Source organism: Danio aesculapii, chromosome 15 (assembly GCF_903798145.1).
Source record: "Danio aesculapii chromosome 15, fDanAes4.1, whole genome shotgun sequence".
In the NCBI taxonomy this organism is placed as follows: Eukaryota; Metazoa; Chordata; class Actinopteri; order Cypriniformes; family Danionidae; genus Danio; species Danio aesculapii.
Window position 1 is genome coordinate 1,606,344 of NC_079449.1, and position 20,601 is coordinate 1,626,944.

General features: G+C 34.9%; 2 protein-coding genes across 3 annotated transcripts; both read right to left on the reverse strand.

Annotated features, from left to right (window-relative positions):
* Positions 1 to 743: 743 nt before the first annotated feature.
* On the reverse strand, positions 744 to 10,946 carry wu:fb18f06 (putative uncharacterized protein DDB_G0292636). Its single transcript, XM_056473479.1, has 4 exons — positions 10,841 to 10,946; positions 10,634 to 10,728; positions 9,188 to 9,316; positions 744 to 1,014 (listed from the first exon to the last, which is right to left on the reverse strand). The coding sequence occupies exons 1-4, from the start codon at positions 10,854 to 10,856 to the stop codon at positions 1,009 to 1,011; spliced, it is 246 nt and encodes an 81-aa protein (XP_056329454.1). The 5' UTR covers positions 10,857 to 10,946; the 3' UTR covers positions 744 to 1,008.
* Positions 10,947 to 11,494: 548 nt separating this feature from the next.
* Positions 11,495 to 19,593, reverse strand: LOC130241602 (putative uncharacterized protein DDB_G0292636). 2 transcript variants are annotated; one of them, XM_056473478.1, is made up of 5 exons: positions 19,484 to 19,593; positions 19,278 to 19,372; positions 18,682 to 18,711; positions 18,550 to 18,651; positions 11,495 to 11,816 (listed from the first exon to the last, which is right to left on the reverse strand). In XM_056473478.1, the coding sequence occupies exons 1-5, from the start codon at positions 19,503 to 19,505 to the stop codon at positions 11,811 to 11,813; spliced, it is 255 nt and encodes an 84-aa protein (XP_056329453.1). In that variant the 5' UTR covers positions 19,506 to 19,593; the 3' UTR covers positions 11,495 to 11,810. The 2 variants fall into 2 exon arrangements, with proteins under 2 accessions (XP_056329453.1, XP_056329452.1); XM_056473477.1 differs by having other exon boundaries at positions 18,550 to 18,711.
* Positions 19,594 to 20,601: the final 1,008 nt, after the last annotated feature.

Here is a 20,601-nt window from a genome sequence, read left to right on the forward strand (position 1 = left end):
TTGGATGTCTCCCTTACCTGACTAATTAACTTCAGGTTTTGGAGTCTCTTCTTATGTTCTAATGAGGGGATTCAGGTGTGTTTGATTAGGGAGACGTTGAAAATGTGGACTGTTGGTGTGCCTTCAGCAACAGGGTTGGGAAACACTCTGATATAGCATGTTATGCCCAAAAATAGTCAAATAAATAACAATTACAAAAAATGACATAATTTTTTTTTACATATGTATAGTCTATTAATAATAACCTGACTTCTTTTACATTTCAGATTGCCTTTGTGCATCCCATTGTCAATTATTTATCATGAAAACAGGAAGAATTATGAATTTATATACCCTTTAAGCAGCAGATTATTATGAAGAAATAAAATTAGGAGTATAAATTAATTTGACTTATTGCCATTGTTAAAAAAATATATTAAATGTACTATGAATTGACTATGGGTATGTTAAAAAGCAATTTCCTATAATAATAACTTCATTTTAGGAATCTGATTATCTAATTCAGATTACACGAAACTCGTTGCTACCTCTTTCTGTGAATATATATAATAATAATATAAGTAATAATGAGAATCATAAGAAATAATTGGTACTGAATGTGCAATTTCTAAAAAAGGCACAAATTTATCCACACAAACCACTTAAAAATAAGCCAATATATGCATTAAACTAGCCTTAAATCATTTTACACAAAGACTTTATAGCAGTTCACTAATCAACAAAGACGAAGTGAATAAAACTAATTCAGACACAAGATTTTATTATTACAACTGCATTTTCACAGCACAAAGCTCAGTCTCTGGTTTTCCAGTGTTTGATTAAAATAAAGCTATTGCATGTAAGTGACGCCACCTTGTGGACGTCTGGATGTTTTACAGCTCAAAACCATCATGTGATTTATTATTCCCTCCTGCATCAAATATTGCATTCATCTGCCTATAAAAATCATATAATGAAGAGCTTTACATTGTGTTCCTGAAGATGTCTTGATGAATCTTTGGTCTTGCTTTAGTCCTATGAAAAAGACAGAAAGTAAAGCAAATGTTAGTTTTTTGGATTATTAAAAAAATCCTTAACAATAAACACAAACTCTAATGAAATACACTGAATTTTTTTTGTATTAGATCTTATCTTGACAAAATTGTTTAGATATTTATCTAAAAATACATATAATTTATGCAACCTTGTGTTTTTCCAAACTCATGTTTATTGGTTTCTTCATTGAAATAATGTTGTAATGTGATGTAATGCAGAATATAAGAGCTTGAAATGAAGTGGATTTAAGATTTTACAAATGTACAGTGTTGTGATCAGTCAAATGACAAGAGAAAACAAAAAATAAATAAACAGTTGAATATTATATACATTTGCAATGACATGAGAGAGAGGAAATGATGACAGTAAAATGTTTTGAGAGGATTTTAAATGTAATTTGTGGATGTTTTCTATCATTAAAAAATACAAAATAAATGTCTGAATTTGCAGGAGTTAACTGTTGCTTTAAGGTTTTGTACATTCATTTATCCCAAAAGCAATTTAATTCTAATTTGTGTTTTTGTTGTATTTTTTAATTAAATGATGTCAGACTTTGCATTTACAGGAGTTAAGTTGCTTTAAAAAATAATAAAATAAAATAAAATAAAATAAAATAAAATAAAATAAAATAAAATAAAATAAAATAAAATAAAATAAAATAAAATAAAATAAATAAAATAAAATAAAATAAAATAAAATAAAACAATAAAATAAAATAAAATAAAATAATAAAAAATAAATAAATAAATAAATAAAATAATAAATAAAATAATAAAAATAAAATAAAATAATAAAATAAAAAAATAAAATAAAATAATAAAATAAAATAAAATAATAAAATAAAATAATAAAATAAAATAAATAAAATAAAATAATAAAATAAAATAATAAACAAAATAAAATCAAATAAAATAAAATAATAAAATAAAATAATAAAATAAAATAATGAAATAAAAAAATAATAAAATAAAATAATAAAATAAAATAATAAAATAAAATAAAATAATAAAATAATAAAATAAAATAAAATAATAAACAAAATAAAATAATAAAATAAAATAAAATAAAATTATAAAATAAAATAATAAAATAAAATAAAATAATAAAATAAAATAAAATAATAAAATAAAATAATAAAATAACATGAAATAATAAAATAAAATAATAAAATAAAATAATAAAATAAAATAATAAAATAATAAAATAAAATGAAATAATAAAATAAAATAAAATAAAATAAAATAAAATAAAATAAAATAAAATAAAATAATAAAATTAAATAAAATTAAATAAAATTAAATAAAAAAAATAAGTAATTTTGCATCCTGATTGTAATTTGTAATTTGTGGATGTTTTCTAATTTTCTAATTAAAACATCTAAATTTACATTTTTTATTTAATTTAATTTAATTAATGGCATTATTTTAATGCAAAATATGAATTCTAATTTGTGTTTTTGTTGTAATTTTTTCATTAAATGATGTCAGAATTTGCATTTACAGGAGTGAAGTTGCTTTAAAATTAAATAATAATAAATTAAAGTAAATAAAAGTAATTTTACATCCTGAAAGTGATCTGTAATTTGTGGATTTATCTGTAATTTGTGGAGGTTTTCAAATTTTTTAATTAAAAGATTTCAGAATTTACATTTGCAGGAGTTATGTTGCTTTAAGTTTTTCAAAATAAATGACATTTTTTTTAATTTTCATTAAAAAATTTCACATTAATCCAAAAGCAATTGAATTTTATTTGTGTTTTGTTGCATGTTTTAAGTGTTAAAATAAAATAAAATAAAATAAAATAAACCGCCAACTTATCCAGCATTTACTTTACGCAGCGGATGCCCTTCTATTTGCAACCCACCACTGGGAAACACCCATACACTCTCATTCACACACAAACAATTTGTGTTTGGACTGTGGGGGAAACCGGAGCACCTAAAGGAAACATGGAGAGAACATGCAGACTCCACACAGAAATGCCAACTGACCCATGCAGCCGAGGCTCGAACCAGTGACCTTCTTGCTGTGAGGCAACAGTGCTAACCACTGAGCCACCATACTGCCTGCTTTAAGATTTTGATTAAATAATTCAATAAAATGTCATTTAATTAGAATTTTTAAAAATGAAATCATTTTACAAGTTTGGAGTATTTTATGCAAAATACGATGATCATCGCAACTGGCCCACCTTTACAGGTACTCTGCCCTGCACCAACTGTGGGCCAGTGCCATAATTCCCCCCTCCTTTGTTCCTTTAGCACCAGTTAGGGAGTTAGGGATGTACTCTATAAAAGGTTGGTGGTTACAGCCGGTCCTCAGATGGGCACCCCCCTTTCCTTGGTGTTTCACCGATTTAAGCCCATGACACCTCGGGAGGGCTCGACAGCAGATCCAGCGTTCTGGATCTACTCCTGCTGACCACCACCCAACTCTATGTTATGGTTTGTCTTTCAACTGGTTGGCTCTTCCACCGAACCTCCCTTTGTAGCCAAATCCAGCCAAATATATTATAATATATTATCTTTTGTATTTTTGTTGAACTTAAATAACTAATTTGTACTTTGTTGTACTTAAATAGCTAATAACTAAATAACTAATTAGCATTGTGGCAGCAGTGGAGTCATTCAGGTTCCTGGGCACCACCATCTCTCAGGACCTGAAGTGGGACACTCACATTGACTCCATTGTCAAAAAAGCTCAACAGAGGCTGTACTTTCTTCATCAGCTGAGGAAGTTTAACCTCCCAAAGGAGCTGCTGAAACAGTTCTACACCTCCATCATTGAATCAGTCATCTGCACATCAATAACTGTCTGGTTTAGCTGAGCTACTAAATACGATCTCCAAAGACTACGTCGAAGAGTTCGGACTGCTGAGCGAATCACTGGTACAACCCTTCCTACTCCCCAAGAACTGTACTTATCCAGAGCGAGCAGAAGGGCTGCCAAAATCACTCTGGACCCCTCACACCCAGCACACTGCCTCTTTGAACTGTTACCTTCTGGTGGACGCTACAGAGCACTGCGCACCAGAACAGCCCGACACAGAAACAGTTTCTTCCCTCAGGCAATCCATCTCATGAACACTTGATGATAATAATTGTGGAACCAACATCACTACTTGCTATACACTTTTATACACATATACACTTATTTAACAACACTTTACATGCCAATTTGCACATAACAGCTGCACACATAACGTTGTATATAGTAATATCGCTGTACATACGCTTGTCTATTTGTATATTCGCATTCACTACTTACTTGTATGTTTTAAAATATATTTATGATCTGTTTGTTGTCCTGTCTCTGTAATCCTGTTGCACTGTAGAAGCTCTGTCATGAAAACAAATTCCTCGTATGTGTGAACAAACCTGGCAATAAAGCTCTTTCCTCTGATTCTGATTAGTATTTTTGTTTAACTAAATGATGCCAGAATTCACATTTACAGGAGATCAGCGTTGCTTTAAGGATTTAAAATAAAATAAAATAAAAACAATTTTACATTCTGGGAGCATTTTAAGTGTAATTTGTAGATGTTATCTAAATTTGATATTAAATGATGAGGTAATTCACATTTACAGAAGTTAACTGTTGCTTTTAGGATTCAATATAAAATAAAATAATGAAATAAAATAAAAATTGCAACATTTTTGGGTTATAATATATGTAATTTTGCAGATGTTTATTTAATTTACAGCTACTTTAAAAATAAAATTAAATTGAATTAAATAAAACCAAATTAAATAAAACCAAATTAAATAAAACCAAATTAAATCAAATTTAAAAATGCAACATTTTAGGGAATAATAATAATACATGTAATTTGTGGATGTTTTTCAGAGGTAAACCGTTGCTTTAAGCTTAAAATTAATTATTTTTAAATTAAATTAAATTAAACAAAATAGCAGTATAATAATTCAAATTCTGTATGTTTTCTGATGTTTACAGCTGATATTTTAAAGACACAAAGTCCAGAGAGAGAGAGAAAAGTGTCCCCTATATATAACTGTATTTTTGTGAGGCCCGTGTGAGGCTCTTATCAGCTGTATTAGTATTAAAGTGCACACCTCCACTCCTCTGCAGACTCAGTGTGAGAGACACACACACACACACATACACAACCGCTCATCACTGGCACACTGTAATGTTCTCCATGAGTCGCCTACAAATGATCCTCAACACCAGCAGACGTGCTGAATAATAATAAACACTGCACATTCTCAAGTCCATCCTATTTTTAGGACTTTTTTATTATGTTCAGGAATTTGGAGTGCTTTTCCTCATTAAACATGCCTTTACTTGCACGTCCAACTACATATTAGAGTGTATTATGAAAATAATATCTAATAATATTCATTCGTTCACTTTATTTTCAGCTTAGTCCATTTATTAATCAAGCGTCGCCACAGCGGAATGAACCGCCAACTTATGCAGCATATGTTTTACACAGCGGATGACCTTCCAGCTGGGAAACACCCATACATGCTCATTCACACTCATACACTATGGCTCACCCAATTCCCCTATAGCGCATGTGTTTGGACTGTGGGTGAAACCGGAGCACCTGGAGGAAACCCACACCAACACTGGGAGAACATGCAAACTCCAAACAGAAACACCAACTGACTCAGCCGGGACTCAAACCAGCGATCTTCTAGCAGTCAGGCGATTGTGCTACCCATTGCGCTACCGTGACACCTATATATAATATTATTTTCGAAATATAAATGCTTCAAATACATTAACTTTAGGATTATAAGAAATAATATGTGTGAACAGAAGAAGTGAGAAGTTATATCTAATATTATCTCAGTCTGGCATCTTCTGTCTATATAAAATAACAATAAAACAATTTACATAAATAATTTTACATTCTGGATCTAATTTGTGGATTTATTTATTTATTTTTTGTCATTTGTGGATGTTTTTCAGAAGTTAAGTGTTGGTTTAAGTGTAAAATAAAATAAAATAAAATAATTTTACATTCTAGAAATATTTTAATTGTAATTTGTGGAAGTTTTATAAATATTAAATTCAATTTAATACATTTACATGTTGAAAGAATTCATTCATTCCTTCGGCTTAGTCCCTTATTTATCAGGGGTCGCCACAGCAGAATGAACCGCTAACTATTCTGGCATATGTTTTACACAGGGGATGTCCTTTTAGCCACAACCCAGTATTGAGAAACACCCATACACACTCATTCACACACACACACACACACACACACACACACGCACACACACACACACACACACACACACACACACACACACACACTACGGTCAATTTAGTTCATCAATTCCCCTGTAGTGCATGTGTTTGGACTGTGGGGGAAACCGGAGCACCCGGAGGAAACCCACAACAACACGGGGAGAACATGCAAACTCCACACAGAAATGCCAACTCACCCAGCCGGGGCTCAAACCAGCGATCTTCTTGCTGGGTAACCAGCATTACTTTCCCACACTGATACGATCTAAACTGGCAAAGCAGTTTATTGTTTTGCTTAATAAAATAACAGTGTGTGTGTGTGTGTGTTCAGTGTGTGTGTGTGTGTGTGTGTGCGTGTGTGTGTGTGTGCAGGTATTTTGGCCTGTGTCATCTGGGTGTGTCTCAGAGTGTGTGAGTGTGTGTCTTGTGTGTGGTAATTGAGGTCTCGCTGCTGGAATGTTGTGTAGGATGAGAACAAATCACAGTAAAACTTTCCAGAAGAACCTGATTAATAATAACAGCTGCCTGCACAACTGAAACACATTCCTGCACTCTAAAAAAAGCTGGGTTGTGGTAAATCGATGAAAAAATTATGTTGGATGCATTTTTATTATTTGATTTAAATGACACTTTTTAACCCAATGATGGCTTTATCCATATTTGACCCAATGGTGAGTTACTTTTTTACCAAACTGTTGGGTTTGTCAATTTGGGTTTTATCCCAATGATTGGTTAATTTTTATAACTAAATTCAACTGACCCTTTTTAACCCAATGGTTGGATTTGTCCATAATTGACCCAATGGTGAAGCATTTCTACAATTACATTTAAATGATACTTTTTAACCCAACAGTTGGGTTTGTCCATATTTGACCCAATTATGAGTAATTTTATAATAATTTTAAATTCCAGTTTTTCCATATTTGGCCTAATGGTGGGTTAATTTGTACAATTCAAATTAAATGACACTTTTTAACCCAATGGTTGTGTTTGCCCATATCCAACCCATTTTTTCCAGTTCAATCTGAATTACACTTCTTAATCCAACCATTAGGTTGTTCATATAAAAGAGATTTTTTTAACCCAGCAGCTGTGTTTGTCCATATTTGACCCAATAATTGTGTTAACTTTTTAAATTAAATTTAAATGATACTTTTTAATCCTACCATTTGGTTTGTCCATAAACGTTTTTTGACCCAAGGGTTGGGTTTGCCCATATTTGACCCTGCATTGGTGGTAATTTTTTTCCAATTCAATTTGAATTACATTTTTTTTAATCAAACCATAGAGTTTGTTCAAATAAATGACACTTTCTAACCCAACAGTTGTGTTTGTCCATATTCGACCAAACAGTTGTGTTAACCTTTTAAATTAAATTTACTTTATACTTTTTTAATCCTACCACTGGGTTTGTCCATATAATTTTTAACCCAATGTTTGAGTTTGTCCATATTCAACCCAACAACGGTGGTAATTTTTTTTTACAAATGAAAGTATTTAACCCCGCAGTTGGGTTTGTCCATATTTGACCCAATGATTGTGTTAACTTTTTAAATATAAATTTACATTATACTTTTTAATCCTACCACTGGGTTTGTTCATATAAATGACACTATTTAACTCAACAGTTGGGTTTGTCCATACTTGACCCAATGATTGTGTTAACTTTTTAATATAAATGTACACTATAATTTTTAATCCTACCATTGGGTTTGTCCTTACAGTATACATTTTTTAACCCAATGGTTGAGTTTGTCCATTTTCAACCCAACATTGGTGCTAATTTTTTTTTTTTTCTAAATGACAACTTTTAACCCAACAGTTGGTTTTGTCCATATTTGACCCAACAATTGTGTTAACTTTGGAAAAATTAAGTTTAAATTATACTTTATAATCACCATTGGGTTTATCCATATACGTTTTTAATCCAATAGTTGGGTTTGTCCATATTTGACCCAACAATTGTGTTAACTTTGGAAAAATTAAGTTTAAATTATACTTTATAATCACCATTGGGTTTATCCATATACGTTTTTAATCCAATAGTTGGGTTTGTCCATATTTGACCCAAAGTTGGTGATAATTTTTTACAAATGACACTTTCAAACCAAACAGTTGGGTTTGTCTATATTTGACCCAACATTGGTGGTCATTTTTTTAACAAATTCAATTTGAATTAAAATTTTTGATACAACCACTGGGTTTATATAAATTAAACTTTTAATCAAACAGTTGTGTTAGTCCATATTTGACCCAACGATTGTGTTAACATTTAAAAATTGAATTAAAATGATACTTTATAACCCTACCATTGGGTTTGTCCTTACACGTTTTTGAGCCCAAGGGTTGGGTTTGTCCATATTTGACCCAACATTGGTGGTGATTTTTTTCCAGTTCAATTTGAATGACATTTTTAGTACAACAATTGGGTTTGTTTATATACATGACACTTTTTAACCCAATAGTTGGTTTTGTCCATATTTGACCCAACAATTGTGTTAACTTTGGAAAAATTAGGTTTAAATTATACTTTAAAATCACTATTGGGTTTATCCATATACGTTTTTGAGCCCCAGGGTTGGGTTTGTCCATATTTGACCCAACGACCGTCAATGTTGAGTTATGTGAACCCAGCATTTTTTTAGAGTGCACCAAAACAGACGGACCACACCTGTAGATCAACCTGTTTTATGAGACGCTGCTATCTTTCATTCATGGAGCCCAACCCTGTGCCTTCAGGCTCTATCTCCATATCTACATCTCCTGTATGAGTCTGTCTGCCAGCAGCTTCACATATGCAACTAATGTAATAAATGCACAACAGCTCACTCCCAATCCAAACTTTGCTCCTTACACTGATACATTCAGATTCCACCCATGCATTATAACAGCATATGCATTGAAGCTGTATTAAAAAGCAGAAATATTACCGAATCACTGGAGGAAGAGGACTTTCCACCGTCTTTCTTCTTGTGTTCCTTGTCCTTCTTCTTCTTCTTGTCTTTGTCTTTATGTTCTTTATCTTTGTGCTTATCTTTATCCTTATGCTTAGAGTCACTCTGAAACCCAACATAACATGACATGCATTACAAATAATATCACATTAATTATATAACATCACATATTTTGTGCTTGATGGACTTTTAAAGTCTTAAAAACCTCATTAAATCCTTAATACTAATGCTATTAAATATATATCAAATGATTTAAAGGCTAAATAAAAGGTTATTTTGGTGTTTATTTGAGAACGATCCACTTAAATGTGTCTCAAATGATATTATGAAAGCATCTCTAACACTGCAATATTTCCATTTGCAAAGTAAAAATAACAATAGTAACCAAAACCTAACGTTAAAGGAACTTTATTTTAAGGTTATTTTATTTTGCGATTATACAATAACCAAGAAGGCATGATCCTACAGGGCTGGTTTGGGTGGTTCAAAAGACCCACCCCTTACTGACAAGTTGAATGTGCTGCTCAGTTTGTTATTTGCCTAATAAATGACAATAGTCTACAGTTTTTAATCTAAAACTTGAACAGATTCCTATTTTTTTCTAACGATATATGATGTAAATCTCATAATTAAACAGAAAATGAGGTGAATAACAGTAAGGAAACACACAATCTGACATATGCGAAGTCATCTTTCACTACTGACCTCCTGTATTGTTGTTAAACAGAGAAAACATTTAGTAATGTTTATTCTACATCTTGGACCTCTTTCTTGAAACAAAAAATGCCAATAAAAAGGTGTGAAGTGCCAAAAGTGGCCTATATTAAAATTAATTTGAATACTAATTAGGCTTCTGTTGTTATCCATGAAAATTATTAAGGTGTTTTATTATTCAAATGGCCAGATTCTGACACAGGAAGGTTGAATGTGCTGCTCAGTGTGTTATTTGCCTAATAAATGACAATAGACAACAGTTTCTAATTTAAAAATTGAGCAGATTCCTATTTTTTCTAATGATATATGATGTAACAAATTAGTATTTTATATTTCTTTAATCTAAATCTTTAGGAAATATTTTTGGCACATCAAAAAGTGTGGTTATGATGACCATCCGACAAGCTAATCCAGCTAATAATAATGCTTAAAATGTCACTCAAATGCTGTATTTACATCTCAATGAGTCGAATAACTGCAAAAAGGTTCACTTTTTGACAAAAAAAGAACTATCGCTTTCATCAGGATGGCTACGAGCCTGTCTTATAAATATAAATACTTTCGATATTCAGTATGTGCGATTATGAAGGAATAAACCTGGACCACTCATATGATGCTTCACAAACGCCTCATATTATCCTCATTATTTTGCTTTCCTGTGATTCTGTTGGTTCTGTTTATAAATAGGTTATAACACACACACATTACCTTGTCTTTGCTCTTGTCTTTATCCTTATCCTTCTTTCCAAAGATTCCTTCCACTTGTTTACCCTCCTTCTTCTTCACCTCTCCATCTCCAACAGCTGGATAAAGAAGTAGATTGAGAGAAAACCGCGTGTGTTTTACACTTAATTAAACATTACGGTTATCTAATACTTCTAGATTTTGAAAACCAAGTAAATTGTATTTGTTTACCTGCGGCCAAATCCATGATGAACGAGCTCAGTAATGAACTTTCTGATCGACGTTTGTGGAAGATATCCGTTTTCAATTCGTTGTGCTCATGAATATTAATTAGGTTTACAGACGTCCGTCCATCTGATTCGCTGAACGGTCAGTGAGCGACAGTTAGTCGGCGAATGAAGAATTTTTAAAAACGCTGGGCGTGGTTCATGAATATTAAGTAGGATGTGTGATTGGCTGAGAACTGAACATAAAAGTGCACACTCATTCAGCAATTTCTCGTCCAGGTAAACCTGTCAGGTGTGCTTTTACGTAAGCATATTTCCTACTCACATTTCAATAACAAGTCCTACGTCTCTAGAGAATACTCATGTAGTGATCATATTAACACATGAAAACTGTTTTGACGAAACTACATGCAAATGCTAGTACAGCTGCTTTGTATGTGTTGACGGATGTCGTGTGTTTCGTGTTTATAAAAGTTTGTAAATGCAATTTCTTCACTTTTAATGTAGGAATTAGGATATTATCATACAGTGTACACTAAACAAGGAGTTTTGATTGATAGTAAAATGTTATGAACATGCACATCACATATGGGAATTAAAATATGATATAATATGTTCAATAAAAGGTGTTTTGTACTGTAAATAAAGTCAGAACAACTTTGCTCAAGTCACAAGTTCAATTTATTATCAGTCACTTTATTTCTATTGGCAATCATGTATTATTAGCAGTATAACAGTACAGTGTAATAAAGACGTGGTTGTCACAGTATATATGAGGTATGTTGTCACAGTTTGAACATTGTGTTGTGCATGGTATATTCAAATGTGATACATACATTATAGGTGATATGACATACTAGTTAACATACATAAAATCAATACATTTCCATGATATAATGCCATTTCCATGATTTTTTGACTGAAAACATTACAGTGTGTCAGGAAGTCCCGGTCCAAAACTCAGGTCTTCAGCTTCAGTCCTAAAAAACAAAAGAAATGAGAACAATATCAGCTTTCACTCTTATGAAAAATACTGTAGCATACGGTATTTGATAACAAAATATGCAAAATATAACAAGATTGCATAGATAGATAGATAGATAGACAGACAGACAGACAGACAGACAGATAGATAGATAGATAGATAGATAGATAGATAGATAGACAGACAGACAGACAGACAGACAGATAGATAGATATTCAACTAGCTGATAAACAGGCTGATAATATCTTACTGATAAGAATAGTTGCTTAGTTTAAAGGCACAGTGTGCACTTTTCTCCACTAGATGGCGTGTGTTCACAACAAACAAATGTGTATTTTAAGTGTGGAATTATGGGAGTTGTGGTCTTCATCATCCTACAGGACTCCTGCATATATCATGTTGAAGTATTCAACACTTATTATCATGATAGTGTGAAGCAGAGTAAGGGGCCGATCACACCGAATGCACTTTCTGTGATGAGGTGTCTTTTAAAATGGTTTTCTAAAGCCGTGTCTAACTTTTTAACCATCTGCTGCGTCTTGCGTTTTAGCCGTTGAACTCTGTGCAATTTCAGTTGAAAAAAGTCAACTCTGAGAAAAAAAAAAGCTAACTACGTCAGTAGTTTCTATGTGATTTTTTTTAAATTGCCTAATCAAATTAAAGTAGAGGCGGGGTTTCCACTAAGGTGGTAGCAGTGTTTGTGCTGTCAAGATAACTACGAAGACTTTTAAAGATGGAGGAGAGAGCGGTTGCTGTTTCGAGTTATCCAGAGCTGTATGCAGGGGCGGACTTATATCAGATCAATTGGGCGGACCAATAACTGAGGTAGGCAGCCGCTTAGGGCCCTAAGGAATTAGGGGGCGGCGACCAATGTCAAGAAGCCTATATTAATCACATAGCTCTTATATAAATTTTCGATCACATGTTGTAAAAATCTGTCTATAACTGTTAAGATTTTAACATTATTAATTTTTTTTTAAAAAATGGGGCCCCCATGAATAATGGAACAATCCTTCCTTATTACACACGCGCGAGGTGTGAGCGGTTCAATCAATACACTACCAGCCAGTGTTGATAACTTAGTGACTTTTTTTAGACCCCGCTTGTACTACATTTTCAAAAAAGCGACTAGCAAATGTTTTTAGGTGTTACTGGAGATTTTTAGAAACTCTCGTGTGTCTGTGCTGTACCGTTCCTAACGTTACTCTTCGCAACGAGCTGCGTGTGATGCCGTCGGTCTCTCCCCGACCTCAGAGCACTCAAAGGCAGCACAGTGTCACACAGCAGTCTCTCACACCTGCAGCATTGAGAGCAGATCAAATAAATACAGGCAAATAAAACACGCATATTAAAGGTGCAGAATGTAGGATTGGATGATGTCACGGTGGCGCAGTGAGTAGCATGATCGCCTCACAGCAAGAAGGTTGCTGGTTTGAGCCCCAGCTGGATCAGTTGTTATTTCTGTGTGGAGTTTGCATGTTCTCCTCATGTTGGCGTGGGTTTTCTCCGGGTGCTCCGGTTTCCCTCGCAGTCCAAACACATGCCCTATAGGGGAATTGATGAACTAAATTTACTGTAGTGTATGAGTGTGTGTGTGTGAATGAGTGTGTGGGTGTTTCCCAGTACTGAGTAGCGGCTGGAAGGGCATCCTTTTTTTAAACATATTATTTTAAACATATTTTTTTTACATATTATTTATATTATTTTAACTATTTACAATACTCTCAAGTCTATATAGCTACTACTGTCAGAAGATATCAGCATCTGGTACACACTTTCAGCTACCAAAACAAATGCTATGACAGAACTCTCGGATGAGTTTTAATAATAATAATAATAATAATAATAATAATAAATGTGATTTAGATTGCGCTTTTCTCAGACTCAAAGTGCTAACAAGAGCATCAAAACACAGAAGAACATGAAATACCAACACAATCTCACGGCAATTCGTTATTTCTTGATTTTGTGGCTAATTCGTATGAATTTGTACGATCTAACTCGTACAATTTAGTACGATTTGCTCATTCGCCAATGACGGTTGGGTTTAGGGGTGGGGTTAAACGTTTTCCCGTGAGATCAGGCTGGAAATACACAAAAAAGTAAGAATAATAATAATGATAAAAATACATATTAAAAGAAAGCCTCATAAGTTATAAGCAATAATAAAAAGAAGTCTCTTAAAACAGTCCAGGGAACTGGCGTTTCTGATGTTTGTGGGGAGACCCTTCCACAATTTAGGTGCACGATAAGAGAATGCCCAACCTCCCATGGTGCCAAGTTTGCAACGAGGCTGAAACAAGGTGAGCCCCGAAGCGGAACGTAGATTACAAGAGGAAGAGGAGGTAGATATAAGATCACATATATAATCAGGAGCAGAACCATGAACAGCTTTATAAGTTAAAATCAAGGTTTTAAAATCGATGCGTGACTTAACAGGCAAACAGTGTAACTGTTGGAGTACAGGGGTAATGTGAGAGCGAGATGATTGTTTGAGTTAGCTAAACGATTTTGTTTGAAGAACAAAACGATCATGGATAGTGTCGAATCCTCAATAACCAAATGCAGCTAATTGAGTAATCCACATATGAAGAACGGACCCCAAATAAAGAAATACATTCACTTAGCATGTTTCTCAAATATCTGCAAACCTATGGAATTTGTATGTTTTAGAGGAGTGAAAAACTTGTTGCCTGTTTGGGGTTTCCTTGTTTTCTATGAAAAACAAGGAACTTTCTTCGTCAGCTGAGGAAGTTTAACCTCCCAAAAGAGCTGCTGAAACAGTTCTACACCTCCATCATTGAATCAGTCATCTGCACATCAATTACTGTCTGGTTTAGCTCAGCTACTAAATACGACCTCCAAAGACTACGTCGAATAGTTCAGACTGCTAAGCGAATCACTGGCACAACCCTTCCTAAGAACTGTACTTACCCAGAGCGAGCAGAAGGGCTGCCAAAATCACTCTGGACCCCTCACACCCAGCACACTGCCTCTTTGAACTGTTACCTTCTGGGTGAAGCTACAGAGCACTGCGCACCAGAACAGCCCGACACAGAAACAGTTTCTTCCCTCAGGCAATCCATCTCATGAACACTTGATGATAATAATTTTGGAACCAACATCACTACTTGCTATACACTTTTATACACATATACACTTATTTAACAACACACTTTACATGCCAATTTGCACATAACAGCTGCACATATAACGTTGTATATAGTAATATAGCTGTACATACACTTGTGAATCTGTATATTTGCATTCACTACTTACTTCTATTTTTTAAAATATATTTATTATCTGTTTTTTGTCCTGTCTCTGTAATTCTGTTGCACTGTAGAAGCTCTGTCACCAAAACAAATTCCTCGTATGTGTGAACATACCTGGCAATAAAGCTCTTTCTGATTCTGATTCTGATAAAGTCAAACCAGAAATTAAGGGGGTGTGAAATCATTAGCATGAACACACCCACTAGTTAAAATTAGGAGTGCTCCAATTATGATACCGGAGTACCGATTCCTTGTCATGGTGATAGGCCGATACCGAGTACCGATTCCTTGTCATGGTGATAGGCCTATACCGAGTACCGATTTCTTGTCATGGTGATAGGCCGATACTGAGTACCGATTCCTTGTCATGGTGACAGGCCGATACCGAGTACCGATTCCTTGTCATTGTGATAGGCCGATACTGAGTACCGATTCCTTGTCATGGGGACAGGCCGATACAGAGTATCGATTCCTTGTCATGGTGATAGGCCGATACAGAGTACCAATTCCTTGTCATGGTGATAGGCCGATACTGAGTACCGATTCCTTGTCATGGTGATAGGCCGATACAGAGTACCGATTCCTTGTCATGGTGATAGGCCTATACCGAGTACCGATTCCTTGTCATGGTGATAGGCCGATACCGGAGTACCGATTCCTTGTCATGGTGACAGGCCGATACTGAGTACCGATTCCTTGTCATGGTGATAGGCCGATACTGAGTACCAATTCCTTGTCATGGTGATAGGCCGATACAGAGTACCGATTCCTTGTCATGGTGATAGGCCGATACCGAGTACCGATTCCTTGTCATGGTGATAGGCCTATACCGAGTACCGATTCCTTGTCATGGTGATAGGCCGATACCGGAGTACCGATTCCTTGTCATGGTGATAGGCCGATACTGAGTACAGATTCCTTGTCATGGTGACAGGCCGATACCGAGTACCGATTCCTTGTCATGGTGATAGGCCGATACTGAGTACCGATTCCTTGTCATGGTGACAGGCCGATACCGAGTACCGATTCCTTGTCATTGTGATAGGCCGATACTGAGTACCGATTCCTTGTCATGGTGACAGGCCGATACCGAGTACCGATTCCTTGTCATGGTGATAGGCCGATACTGAGTACCGATTCCTTGTCATGGTGACAGGCCGATACCGAGTACCGATTCCTTGTCATTGTGATAGGCCGATACCGAGTACCGATTCCTTGTCATTGTGATAGGCCGATACCGAGTACCGATTCCTTGTCATGATGATAGGGCGATACAGAGTACCGATTCCTTGTCATGGTGATAGGCCGATACTGAGTACCGATTCCTTGTCATGGTGACAGGCCGATACCGAGTACCGATTCCTTGTCATGGTGACAGCCCGATACAGAGTACCGATTCCTTGTCATGGTGATAGGCCGATACAGAGTACCTACTCCTTGTCATGGTGATAGGCCGATACTGAGTACCGATTCCTTGTCATGGTGATAGGCCGATACTGAGTACCGATTCCTTGTCATGGTGATAGGCCGATACTGAGTACCGATTCCTTGTCATGGTGACAGGCCGATACAGAGTACCGATTCCTTGTCATTGTGATAGGCCGATACTGAGTACCGATTCCTTGTCATGGTGACAGGCCGATACCGAGTACCGATTCCTTGTCATGGTGATAGGCCGATACTGAGTACCGATTCCTTGTCATGGTGACAGGCCGATACCGAGTACCGATTCCTTGTCATTGTGATAGGCCGATACCGAGTACCGATTCCTTGTCATTGTGATAGGCCGATACCGAGTACCGATTCCTTGTCATGATGATAGGGCGATACAGAGTACCGATTCCTTGTCATGGTGATAGGCCGATACTGAGTACCGATTCCTTGTCATGGTGACAGGCCGATACCGAGTACCGATTCCTTGTCATGGTGACAGCCCGATACAGAGTACCGATTCCTTGTCATGGTGATAGGCCGATACAGAGTACCTACTCCTTGTCATGGTGATAGGCCGATACAGAGTACCTACTCCTTGTCATGGTGATAGGCCGATACAGAGTACCTACTCCTTGTCATGGTGATAGGCCGATACTGAGTACCGATTCTGATGCTTCAAGTTTTATAATGCATTAAGCACATTTTCCCTCTAAGTATGAATCTTAAGGGAAGATCTTACCTTCCCTAAGGGAATAAATTAAGGATGCTGCATATAATACCTTAAACACATCTCTAATAACCATTTAGATGTGAACATGTCATGGCCAGAAGCAGCTTTACAGAAAACAATTCATTCATTCATTTTACTTCGGCTTAGGCTATGTATAATATATGGGAGCACTTGTGCGTCTTCCTCTGTTTGTAAACTCGTAAACAAACAACTGCGATCGGTTCATGAGATCGGTCAGATTGGTGAGTACCGATCGAGTCATTAAATGGGATTGCCCAACACAATCTCACGGCAATTCGTAACTTTTTGATTTAGTGGCTAATTTGTATGAATTCGTACGATTTAATTCATACAATATAGTACGATTTGCTCATCCCCCAATGACGATTGGGTTTAGGGGTGGGGTTAGGTGCCACGCCTCCTTTTTAAAATCGTACAGTTTTGTACGAACTTAACTCGTACGACTTCGTACGAATTAGCCACTAAACTGACAAAACGTAAAATACTTACGTTTTCTCGTGAGATCAGGCTGGATTACCGATCTTCAGCCGATCGATCTGAGCTTCCTTAGTTAAAATGGCTTATTTTTATAGATTTGAACATTCTTCAAAACCTTAAGTACGAGTACACAAGTCAGCAACATATATTTTTGCATATTTTAATGAAACAAATCTTGCATATTTTGCCTTTAATAAGTCAGTGCTTTAAATATGCCTGACAAGATTTATATGTATATGATCTAGTGGTTTGCACTGTGGCCTCACACAAGAAGGTCGATGGTTCAACCCTGTGCCTTCCGCCTCTATATCCATATCTACATCTAAGAGTCTGTCTGCCAGCAGCTTCACATATGCAATCAATGTAATAAATGCACAACAGCTCACTCCCAATACAAACTTTGCTCCTTACACTGATACATTAGGATTCCACCCATGCATTATTACAGCATGTGCATTAAAACTAGAGCTGCACGATACTGGAAAAAATTGACATTGCAATATATATATATATATTTTTCGCCATACATATTGCAATATTGAGTATAATAAAATGAATAGCTCTATTTGGAAAATATTCATAATTTTAGATATTGTAGTGGAGTGCATCTGCATCTTATAAACCTTTCAAAAGCATTGATGAATACAGTAGAGCAAGGTTACACATGAATTAAACTATGCTTTATGGTTTTAATGATCAAATGTACAATAACACTGCACAAATACATAAATACAATTAAAGTTACAAATAATATCACTGAAAATATGATAATATAAAAGCAGAAATATTACCGAATCGCTGGAGGAAGAGGAGGACTTTCCACCGTCTTTCTTCTTGTGTTCCTTGTCCTTCTTCTTCTTCTTGTCTTTGTCTTTATGTTCTTTATCTTTGTGCTTGTCTTTGTGCTCCTTGTGTTTTTTATCCTTATCTTTATCCTTATGCTTAGAGTCACTCTGAAACCCAATATAAAATTACATGCATTAAAAATAATATCACATATTTTGAGCTTGAGGGACTTCAACCTCATTAAATCCTTTCTGTTAAATGTATCGATTGGCTTAAAGGGTAAATAAAAGGTGTTTATTTGAGCATATGAATGCATGACATTAATGAATGATCCACCTAAATGTGACTCAAATCATGATTATTAAAATTCTGTGGCTCAGGATCTGACACTGCAATATTTCCATATGCAAAGTTCTCCCCAGAAAACACATAACATTATCCTAAGGTCAGTTTTTTTTAAATATATAACCTAAAACTAACGTTAAGGAAACATTCTTTTAAGGTTATTTTATACTGCAACCATAAAATAACGTTCCCAGGAACGTTCTAGGGACCAATAATTGCTGTTAAGGTCTGATCTTATAAACTTAAATACTTCATATTCAGTATGTGTGGTTATAAAAGAATTCCACTCATATGATGCTTCACAGACGCCTCATATTATCCTCATTATTTGTTTTCCTGTGATTCTGTTGGTTCTGTTTATAAATAGGTTATAACACACACGCATTACCTTGTCTTTGCTCTTGTCTTTATCCTTATCCTTCTTTCCAAAGATTCCTTCCACTTGTTTACCCTCCTTCTTCTTCACCTCTTCGTCTCCAACAGCTGGAAAAGAAGTAGATTGACAGAAAACCGCGTGTGTTTTATACTTAATTAAACATTACAGTTATCTAATACTTTTAGATTTTGAAAACAAAGTAAATTGTATTTGTTTACCTGCGGCCAAATCAAAATCCATGACGAACGAGCTCAGTTATGAACTTTCTGATCGACGTTTGTGGAAGATACTTGCTTTCAATTCATTGTGCTCATGAATATTAATTAAGTTTACTGACGTCCGTCCATTCGCATTATCTGATTCGCTGAACGGTCAGATAGTCGGCGAATAAAGAGACTTTAAAAACGCTGGGCGTGGTTCATGAATATTAAGTAGGATGTGTGATTGGCTGAGAACGGAACATAAAAACGCAGACTCATTCAATTTCTCGTCCAGGTAAACCTGTCAGGTGTGCTTTTACGTAAGCATATTTCCTACTCGCATATCAATAACAAGTCCTACGTCTCTAGAGAATACTCCTGTGGTGATCATATTAACACATGAAAACTGTTTTGACGAAACTATATGCAAATGCTAGTCCAGCTGCTTTGTATGTGTTGACGGATGTCGTGTGTTTCATATTTATAAAGGTTTGTAAATGCAATTTCTTCACTTTTAATGTAGGAATTAGGATATTGTCATACAGTGTTTACTTACCAACGAATTTTGATTGATAGTAAAATGTTATGAACATGCACATCACATATGGGAATTAAAATATAATATGTTCAATAAAAGGTTTTTTTGTACAGTAAATAAAGTCAGAACAACTTTGCTCAAGTCACAAGTTCAATTTATTTTCAGTCACTTTATTTCTATTGGCAATCATGTATTATTAGCAGTATAACAGTACAGTGTAATAAAGATGTGGTTGTCACAGTATATATGAGGTATGTTGTCACAGTTTGAACATTGTGTTGTGCATGGTATATTCAACTTTGATAAAACACACATTATCGGTAATATGCCATCTAGCTAACATACATAAATCAATAAAATATATTATTTAAAATGTACTAGATGTTATTTTTTGGTCGTTAATAATAAAAGAGTTCATGAGACTCAGATCATCTGCATAGAAATAGTTTGACTAATATATGAAAATATAACAGTACATGAATTGTAGTTTAAAGGACAGGATTCACACAGGGTTTTCTAATTTCAGACAAGGTAACTTTAACTAGGTGTTTAAACCCAACATATCAAACCACAGCTAGAGAAAAGCAGCTGTGCAGAT

Bases quoted from the DNA above. Each gene is read 5' to 3' on its own strand.
- wu:fb18f06 (XM_056473479.1), bottom strand. The intron at 9,317-10,633 runs GTAATGTGTGTG...GTTGGGTTTCAG, and splicing joins AAGACAAGAGCAAAGACAAG to AGTGACTCTAAGCATAAGGA.
- LOC130241602 (XM_056473477.1), bottom strand. From the start codon at position 19,505: ATGGATTTTGATTTGGCCGCAG. The intron at 19,373-19,483 runs GTAAACAAATAC...CTTCTTTTCCAG, and splicing joins GGATTTTGATTTGGCCGCAG to CTGTTGGAGACGAAGAGGTG. The intron at 18,712-19,277 runs GTAATGCGTGTG...ATTGGGTTTCAG, and splicing joins AAGACAAGAGCAAAGACAAG to AGTGACTCTAAGCATAAGGA.